Below are 9,639 nucleotides of genomic sequence, written 5' to 3' on the forward strand. Positions count from 1 at the left end.
GATGTGAATGATTCATCATTATGAGTTTTTTAAAGCCCTTTTTGTATTTTCAGGCAGTAGTGCTAAGCCCAACACGTTGAATTCGTTTGACTTTCCCTATCATTTACTGTGAAACTCCAGTTTTGCTGCAGCAAAGTTGCAGGTTGGGAGCACAGGAAAGCAGTCACACAATCACAACGCCACAAGCACAGTTCTGCATTCTTTCTCTCCCCCCATCGAGGATCCACTGACCTGTAACATTTTTATTCGACTCTTCTGAAGATCTCAAGGTGATGTGCAAGCCACCATCCTGTAAGGTAGGTTAAGCTGAAAGATATTGACTGCCCAAGGTCAGCAGAGTGAGCTTAATACCTGAGGCAGGATTTGAACCTCGGTCTCCACGGTCCTAGTCCAACACTCTTAACCACTGCGTCACACTGGCTGTGATCACACACACTAAATAATGCTCTTTCAACCCACTTTTAATGCACTTTTCAACTGGATTTTACTGTGTGACCTGGCATCTTTGCATCACACTATCTCTGTATGCATGAATGACTGCTGGGACAGTCTTTGGCTTAAGTAGCCTGGCCTGGTCTACATCTCACCCATGGAATCAGGATGTAATCACGGGCCATTATGTACAGCATTCATTTCCCTTCTCTGAAACAAACAGAAGATTTCTTGTGCTGACAAACATGATCAGACTGGTAGCATCAGGTGGGGTAGCCTTGTTGGTCTGAAGCAGCAGAACAAAGTTTGAGTCCAGCGGCACCTTTTAAGACCAACATGGGCCTCGGCCACACGGGCAGGAAAGTGTGTGTGGGGGGGGAGGCGTGGCTGTTTGCCCCGGAGCAAAATAACGGGCGACTGCGTGATCAGGCGTCGGGTTGAGGTCCCGTCGAGCTCCCGTGGTTAGGGGGGAGGTGCCGATCACACGACGTGGCAAAGAAGCGGAGCGGCGCGGCAAACGGGGTTGTGTTTTTTAAAAAAACTGAAATGTGTGCATGCTCCGTTGGGTGCTTGTGTGCATGCCATGGAGACTTGGGGGAAAAAACCTTTTTGTGAGGGGACATGGGCGGGTGCCGGATTCCACCGGAAACGCGATCAGACGCCCGCCCTTGCCCCGCGGTTTCCGGAAACTAGTACCTCGGAGGTACTAGTTTTTTACCCCGCATGTTTGGCGGGAAGCCTCAGGTGAGCCACGGGAGCTCTACACTTCCCAGATGTGGCAGTGAGATCGGGCCTGGAAAATCCGCCTATCTTCCGTCTCTCTAGCGTGGCTAATGCTCCGTGTGACCGGGGCCAAAGTTTTATTCAAGGTATAAGGTTTTGTGTGCATGCACACTTCTTCAGATCAAACTGGTAACACCTTAAACAGTTGGACGAGGAGAGGTGGTCCCGGTGATTTTATCTTGTATAGTGCAGGAAATCATGAATTCCTCCTGGTCTTTTTAGTTTGTTTGCTTGGCAGATTTTTGCAAAACACACGAACAATTAAACATGCAGGGGGAATTCACCAGTCCAGAGCTTAACTCTCCAAATCTGGACTTCATTCCAACATCATGAGAAACTGGTTTGTGTAAATGATGGTTTGTGCCACCAGTAAGTAACCAATCTTGCATTGTGCATTATGCCTTGGTTTTCCTGTTTTTCACCTCCTCATACATTAATCTGCATTATACCGAGTCGGACAACTGGCCACTAAAGGTCATTATTGTCTACTCTGACTGGCAACAGCTCTCCAGGGTCCTAGGTGGAGGTGCTTCACACAGGCCCGTAGCTACAGTGGGGAATCACTGAGGCCATGAATCCACTAGGTTGCCTTAGGTAAGCCATTCCCTCTGCGCTTCTCAACCCCTTCATTGACAATACACACATTCTGATGTGCTCCTCTCTCCAGAACGGCTGCCTCTATCGAAGCAGGTGCCCACCTACTTGTCCTGCCTCTCCTTCGTGAAAAGGGGTCACCTTCTCCTGGCCCTGCCAGGTAGCTTAGCTGGCAGGAGACTTCTCTCCTGCAGATCCTCACCAAGCATTCCGGGGCTGCTTTAGTCTAACAGAGGAAGGGAGCAGTCACCCAGCAGCCGGAATCCCATCTTGAAGCGGTCCTGCCTTACAGGGCTGGCGGCCATAAAGGTGAATGGGATGTCTCCCGTTCCGTTGAGAGCCAGTTTAGTGTAGTGGTTAAGTGCGCGGACTCTAATCTGGGAGAGCCGGGTTTGATTCCCCACTCCTCCACTTTCACCTGGCTGGATGACCTTGGGCAAGCCGTAGTTCTGATAAGAGCTGTCCTTGAAAAAGAGCAGTTTCTGTCAAGAGCTCTCTCAGCCCCACCTCCCTCCCAGGGTGTCTGTTGTGGGGAGGGGAAGGGAAAGGAGTTTGTGAGCCGCTCTGAGACACCTCTGGGTAGTGAAGGGCGGGGTGCAAATCCAATCTCTTCCTCTCCTTCTTTCCTACACGCCCGCCCGACCCCTTTCCCAGCGGACCCGTCCCTCTCCCCGGGCTTTGCCTTGGGCCGGTCAAAGCAAGGTCAGGGGGCTCGCGGAAGAACTTGCCTCAGAGACCTCAGGGGCAGGAGTCAGCTCGCGCGTCCACAGACGATTGGCCGAAGGAAATCCGCTGCGAATGCCCTTGGGGGGGCTCTCTCTCGGCTGAGGAAAGCTAGCAGGGACAGAGGGGGGGGGGACACCTTCACCTCCCGGACTCCCGCGCCGTCCTCTTCCCACAGTCTCCGCCCCTTCGGGGGGGGGGACGGCGGGCGACGGCGGCGAGCGTCGCCCAGACCGAGAGTTTCCCTGCCGGAGAACTTGGCGCGCTCCTCTCCAGGGGGAGCTCCCTCGCCTGCCTCCCCCGCCCGGAGTGGAGACCTCGCTCCCGGGGGCCCGGCGCGGCGTCTTCTCCCCAGAGGGCCCCGCGGGCTCTCCTCGCCTCCCCCTCCCGCTCCGTCGTCGTCGCCCCCCCCGGGCGGCAGCGGCGTCCGTCCGTCGGTCTGCGAGGCGGGCTGAGGCGGAGAGAGCCGAGCCGAGCGCCGCGCCGCGCCTCGCCTGGCCGCCGTGAATGTGCCGCGCTGGGCGCCGCGCAGCAGCACCAGCAGCAGCAGCAGCAGCAGCATCCAGCGAGCGGCTCCGACTGCGGCGCCGGAGACAGCCTGGCCGCCCGCGCCGGGGAAGAAGAGGCGGCGGAGGATGGGGACGGGGGGCTTCCTCCGGCTGCTCCTGGGCTACCTGGCGGCGGCGGGGCTGGCCGGCCGGCCGTGCCGGGCGCAGGAGAAGGGCGGCCCGCACGTGGGCAGCATCGTCATGCTCTCCGGGGGGAACCAGAGCGGGCTCGGGGGGCCCCCGGCCGAGCCCTCGGAGCCGCCGCCCCCCACCCCGGAGGAGTGCCGCGGCTACTTCGACGTGATGGGCCAGTGGGACCCGTCCTTCAACTGCAGCGTCCGGGAGTACCCCTTCTGCTGCGGCACTTGTGGCTTCCGCTTCTGCTGCAAGTACCACAAGGGCCGCCTGGACCAGGAGGTCTGCACCAACTACCACAAGCCCCGCTGGGTCAGCCCCGGCAAGCCCCCCATGGGCCCCGTCGACTCGTCCCACGACCCCACCCGCGACAAGACCAACCTCATCGTCTACATCATCTGCGGGGTGGTGGCCGTCATGGTGCTGGTGGGCATCTTCACCAAGCTGGGGCTGGAGAAGGCCCACAGACCCCAGCGGGAGCACATGTCCAGGTAAGGCTCGGCTGCCCTCCGGAGGGAGTCCCCACCCTAGCCCTGACATGGGACAGCCTCCTCCTCCAGCAGGGCCGGCTCACTCACTAGCCGAACTAGGCGATCGCCTAGAGCGGGACGGCCCTTAGGGGCACCAAACTGGACCCGGCCCCGTACTCTGGGAGTTTCTTGATTATTTGTGTTTTTCATTCTTCCTAAAATGCATTTATTTTTGAAAATTGGTGGGCGCGGGGGGTGGCAGAAGGGATCCTCGCCTAGGGTGCAAAATAAGCTGGAGCCAGCCCTGTCCTCCAGTCCCCATGCCCAGCCAACCATTCCTGCCAGCCCCCAGCGCTTTTAACCATTCCCCCTAATCCCCTCCTCATTCCGGGGACAGGGCTCCCTACCCACCTAGCCCCCCAGACCTCCTGGGAGAGGAGGCAAGAGTGGTGCATTGGCAGATGGTTGCACAGGGAGTAACCCACATTTCTTCTGCAGCTATGGCCAAGCGGCTCCCGAGGGTGAAGAGACTGGAAACACAAACGCACACACTCTCTGTCTCTCACACGCACATTACAAAGACGCACCGCCGCACCAGCGCAGCATTGGACTGGGAATGGCAAGGTGTGACGGTAGCGGCTCCCTTCCAACTGTTGCCAGCCATCGTATGCAGGGCAAACTTCTCTGCAGAGGCATGGATAAACACACACCTCCCTCCACCTGCCTCTGTCATGTCTAGCTACAAAGAAATGGGAGCACTGCTTACCCATCCTCCCTTTGGAAAGCTTGTGAGCCACCATTAAATAGGATTGAGCCTGATCATTAATTTTTTTTTTAAAAAATAAAAGTATTAACTGGCATAGGACAAAGAAAACCACAGCATCAAAAGTCTCGTATAAATATGTTCTATCATAAAGGTTCCTCTTTTCCCCCCATAAGTAAAATGTGGCCTAGTGTGTGGTGAAAGTCCTTGCTCTGTCTCTGTGGTTCATGTTCTGCATCTATCGAGTGACTGCTGTTTTAGAGCCAAGAACTCTGTTCTCCCATCCAAGTGGGCCTGGGAGGTCCTGCTCCAATCATCAGAGTTGCCACAGGATTGACCCCAGTTTGCCTATCTCTCCTTGAAGCTCTTAACCCCCCCACCCCTCCCTAGATTGTGGCACCAGTAGGGAATCAAAGCCCATTTGTCAAATTTTCAGTCTGTCTGATTCATTATGCTAATCCCCAACACATGAAAACAAAACAGATGGGGAAAGACATTTGCAGATAAAATAAAAACAATTGTTAAACAAGCAAATAGCTCTGTTAAATGGATCCTATGATCTGGGCAGGGAACTTTCCAGAGGAAGCTTGCACTTACGGAAAGGCTTTCTGTTGAGCACGGGCGGGTATGCCCTGAAAAATAAGGGCAACTTAAAGGCAGAGTCCCACTTCCTTCGCTCCCTCCTGGGCTGCACACCTGGAGTACCTTCCTTTCCAACAGCCTATCTGCTTAGTGATTAACAGCCTCCCCCTCTATGGAGACACCCAAAATAGGTTTCAGAATGCATCACCAGTTCTTTTACTGGCAATTATTTGCTATTTATAAAACAGGCTGATGGGTGATCATTTTTACTACCAAGGAAGAAAAGCAGAGCTCAGATATTTGTAGGCAACTCAACATGCTTGTGTGAGCAGGTTACCTGGGAGAGACTGTAAATTGCAGGAGCAAAGAACCCCCCTCCCAACAGCTTTGAGGAACCACCTGATCCACTTAATTAAGGAAGGCCAACAAGGCAGGGGTTTTTAAATGCCACTCTCTCCTCAGCCTCTCCAGTTCTTGGGAGAAGTTGCATCCCATTCTTTTCTTTCCTACTTCTAGAGACTGTCTAGAGGCAGATTTAATGAAAGGTGAGTCTGAACCTCGTGGCAAAGGAGACCATGGCACATGGAAACAGAATGGTTTGTGTCTGGTTCTATAAGAGCTATGACATCTACACATCCTGCAGATATTCAGTTTCAAAAGCCCAGGAGAAGATTTTATACAGAGAAGCAAAGGCAACTCCCTGGTTGCCTCTTAAGCCTGGAATTTTTTCTCAGAAGGTGCCTAAATGGTGCTCTCTATCCCTCACCAAATCCCTTCTCAGAAACCACCTTTCCCAGTGAAACCATGCCTCCTAATTCCTCCATCCCAATCTTTTTCCCAACAACAACCAAGGCCTCACAAACGTGTGTATTTTTGTCGCTGGACTCACCTTTGTCTATCTCTCCAAAGAGCTCGAGATGGCCTTGTATGATTCTCCATGATTCTCCATTCACTGCAAGGCAGGCTAGGCTGACAGAGAGTGGCTGGCCGAAGGTCATCTGGAGAGTTACACAGCTACGTAGGGACTTGAACTGGATCACCTAAGACCTTGTCTAACACTCCACTCCACATTGACTCTTTTCGTTTGGTGTAGTGGTTAAGTGCGCAGACTATAATCTGGGAGAACCGGGTTTGATTCCCCGCTCCTCCACTTGCACCTGCTGGATGACCTTGGGCAAGCCGTAGTTCTGATAAGAGCTGTTCTTGAAAAAAAGAGCAGTTTCTGTCAAAGCTCTCTCAGCCCCACTTACCTCACAGGGTGTCTGTTGTGGGGAGGGGAAGGGAAAGGAGTTTGTAAGCCGCTCTGAGACTCCCTTGGGTAGTGAAGGGCAGGGTATAAATCCAATCTCTTTTTCTTTCTTGCATTTCCCCTCCTCCTCGTTCCTTTAGTCCTCTCCCCACAGCCAGACTTTAAACTGTACATTGCTTGGGGGGCAATTGTCTTTTTTTGGGACACTTATGTGTATTTACCATCTGGGCTACAATAATAACACTTTCTTGGCAGGAAGCCTCACTGACTAAAATGGGACTGACTTCCTCACACACCTCCTTAGGATTGCTCTCTTAGTCATTTATATAGCGCCAGCAACGTGCCTGGAATTTTACAGTGTAGAAAGCTCCTCCTTGCCCTGTGGAGCTTTCAATTTCAGACACAGCACAGGGGGGAGAAACAGAAGAACAGGTGAAGAAATGCGCTGCTTTCAGTGTATGTTGATATGCGTGATTGAATATTGGTGGCATTGCAGATGGATCATCAATAATCACTACAGCAACTGCAATGAACGCATCACCTAATCTTCTAGTTACCCACTTTCCCTGTCAATAAATTCTGATGGGAACCTGCCTCAGTTGCTGGAGCGATTCCCAAGGAAGCATGCCTGAGAAAATGCCTCATGCCAGTGGACTGGTCTTGTTCTTTTATGCTGCCCTTTCCACAGTGCAGCCATGCACAATCTTATATCACTAAGCAGTGCTTTCAGGGTGTGTATTCTGCAGGCACTCCAGGGAGTATCCCTGGGCTGCAAGAAAGGAGGGCCTGCCCCCTGAACCCTTCAGTAATTATTGCTTCAATTCCTTCAGCTGCAAATGTCTTCTCAGCTGTTTCAAATACCACTATAGAAGTGAAAAGTGCACAGCAATCTTTAAAAAAAAATCAAATCCCTTTTGCTTATCAGACTGAAGTTTCTTGACAGATTTTGTGAGTTCAGTTAGCCTCAGATAGTGATAGGTGATGAATCTGAACTGTCTTCAGGCTGCTATCTGGTTGAAATTCTTCACTTAGCTCTCAAAAGGGGGCCATCTGTTGCTGTGATTAGTTCATGATCTTTGAATTGCAGTACACTGTTTTTTAGCCATACAAGACTTCAAACCATGACAGTTTTTATGAACACAGTGTAAAGAGTTGGGGTTAATATTGTGTCTGTAGGCGATGCCTGAGACTCCCTTCTGCTAAGTCTTGCTGCATGGGAAGGTGCTTGTTTGGGAGGGAAAAACAAACATTTTTTCCCTCTGGAGCAAAGAAATCCTCACCTATCAAAAGGGAATTGTAGGATCCAACCCACCATAACTAGTATAAAGAATTTAATATAATAAGAGTTTCAGCCCAATGAGTGAGTGCCTTCTCTCTACTCTTAATATCAGTGCTAGCATTTTTAATAGAATTCAAAGCAATTTGCATACACTTTTATACTGTAATACTCACAACAACCATGCAAAGTACGTCAGTATTATTCTCCCCATATTGCAGGGTTGAGGGACTGAGGGTAGGAGAGGGTGGCTTGTCCGAAGTCACTTGGAAGTGGGTTTTCAAGGCAAGAGATGAACCATAGAATCATAGAATGTTAGAGTTGGAAGGGACCTTGCAGGTCATCTAGTCCAACCCCATACACTCCGCAGGAGCATAAAGGTTTGCCTTGCAGGTCATCTAGTCCAACTCCCTGCACTCTGCAGGAACATAAAGGTTTGCCTTGCAGGTCACCTAGTCCAACCCCCTGCACTCTGCAGGAGCATTAAGGTTTGCCACTGCCTGCTTCTACATAAGGACCCGGGACTTCCTTGGTGGCCTCCCATCCCAGTACTAGCGAGGGCTGACCCTGCTTAGCTTCCAAGATCTGAAGAGATCAGGCTAGTCTGGGCCATCTTACTTAAACCAGAGATCTCTTAATGTGTAGGTCAGTGCAATCCTAAACAGAGTTATCACCTTTTAAGCCCATCAACTCCAATTAGTTTAGAAGGGTGTGACTCTGTTTAGGATTGCACTGCTCAGTTCTGTGTCACACCATCTCTTTCCTTTACTTTGTATTGTTAATTGTCTGTGGGTTCATTCTCACTGAGGTGGTTAGCCTATGCCTGGACTGTACCATGTCAGGTGAGAGAGGCACATACTTCTGCAAATGCAAAAATTCCCTGCATATAGAAAATTAGAGGTCACTGGCCTCCCCAATATGCTAGTGTTCTATGCATAAGGATTAAGAAACCCACTCGTGTGAGTATCCACCTGCAGCCTGAAATTCTGTGTCACGCCATCTCTTTCCTTGACTTTGTGTTGTTAATTGTCTGTGGAGGAGACCAAGTGGCTTCATTCTCACCGAGGTGGTTAGCCTGTGCCTGGACTGTACCCTGTCAGGTGAGAGAGGCACATACTTCTGCAAATGCAAAAATTCCCTGCATATAGAAAATTAGAGGTCACTGGCCTTCTCCCCAATATGCTAGTGTTCTATGCATAAGGATTAAGAAACCCACTCGTGTGAGTATCCACCTGCAGCCTGAAATGGTATAGCCTAGACAGAGACTGACTACTTCATTGAGTACTAAATCTAGAATACTGCTGCCTTGATATTGAGGATGGACGGGGCACTAGGACATACTGTAAGTGGCTACATCTTTGCCAGGTTGCTAGAAGCTCCTCTTTACCTGCCCTGAAGGCGTCCCTTACAAGATAAATGAACTTGCCAGATAACAAATTCAGAGATAGAGCTGAGTGGGTTAGACTATCACCCCAAATATGTATCATTTCTCATTTAATTATATAGCGCTTTGCAGGGTGCCCAGTTTGTTGCAGTTAATCCTGTTTTCTGTCTACACAACACTCCGCGAGGTAGATTAGGCTTCAGGTCACCTAGCGAGCTTCATGGCAGAGTGGGCATTTGAACCTGGGTCTTTCCAGCCTTAGTCCTGCTTTCTCATGACTATGCCGCACTGGCTGACTATGCTGATAAGTTTATAGTTGATCATATTTGACCGGGAGCGAATGCATCATAGCGGCTAACAGAACTGAGCTGTGAATTTTCTTATTGCATTGACTGCTGAGGGTCAGCGTTAGGTGAGCAGGAAGTGTCTCTTGTCGACCCAAACATGAGCTGGTAGATTGTAGGAAGGAAGCTATTCATAAGCATTCCTCCCTAACTCAGATAGGAGAGTTTGGAGGTGTTAATTGGATGGAGAGAGAGAGAGAAGAAGGCCTTTTCTGCATTGTCGTCTTTCCCCCTTCTCCACTGGATCTGTCATTGTTTAAATTCGCATCTGCCTTTACTCCTGCACTCACCTCATTTTCCCATTGCGTTTTCTCTTTGCTTCTGCATTTATTTTTTGAGCCTTCAGCCTTCAGATC

General features: G+C 50.9%; 1 protein-coding gene across 1 annotated transcript in view; it reads left to right on the forward strand.

Moving 5' to 3' along the window:
* The first annotated feature begins 3,347 nt into the window (after positions 1-3,347).
* The window catches only part of SHISA9 (shisa family member 9), a 391,212-nt gene continuing 384,920 nt past the window's right edge, over positions 3,348-9,639 (forward strand). The window contains exon 1 of the mRNA XM_015415502.1: positions 3,348-3,706. Coding sequence (XP_015270988.1) covers positions 3,384-3,706 — 323 coding nt within the window. The 5' untranslated portion in view covers positions 3,348-3,383. The remainder of the gene's footprint in view (positions 3,707-9,639) is intronic.

This window comes from Gekko japonicus, unplaced genomic scaffold (assembly GCF_001447785.1).
Source record: "Gekko japonicus isolate JY-2015 unplaced genomic scaffold, Gekko_japonicus_V1.1 scaffold1657, whole genome shotgun sequence".
In the NCBI taxonomy this organism is placed as follows: Eukaryota; Metazoa; Chordata; class Lepidosauria; order Squamata; family Gekkonidae; genus Gekko; species Gekko japonicus.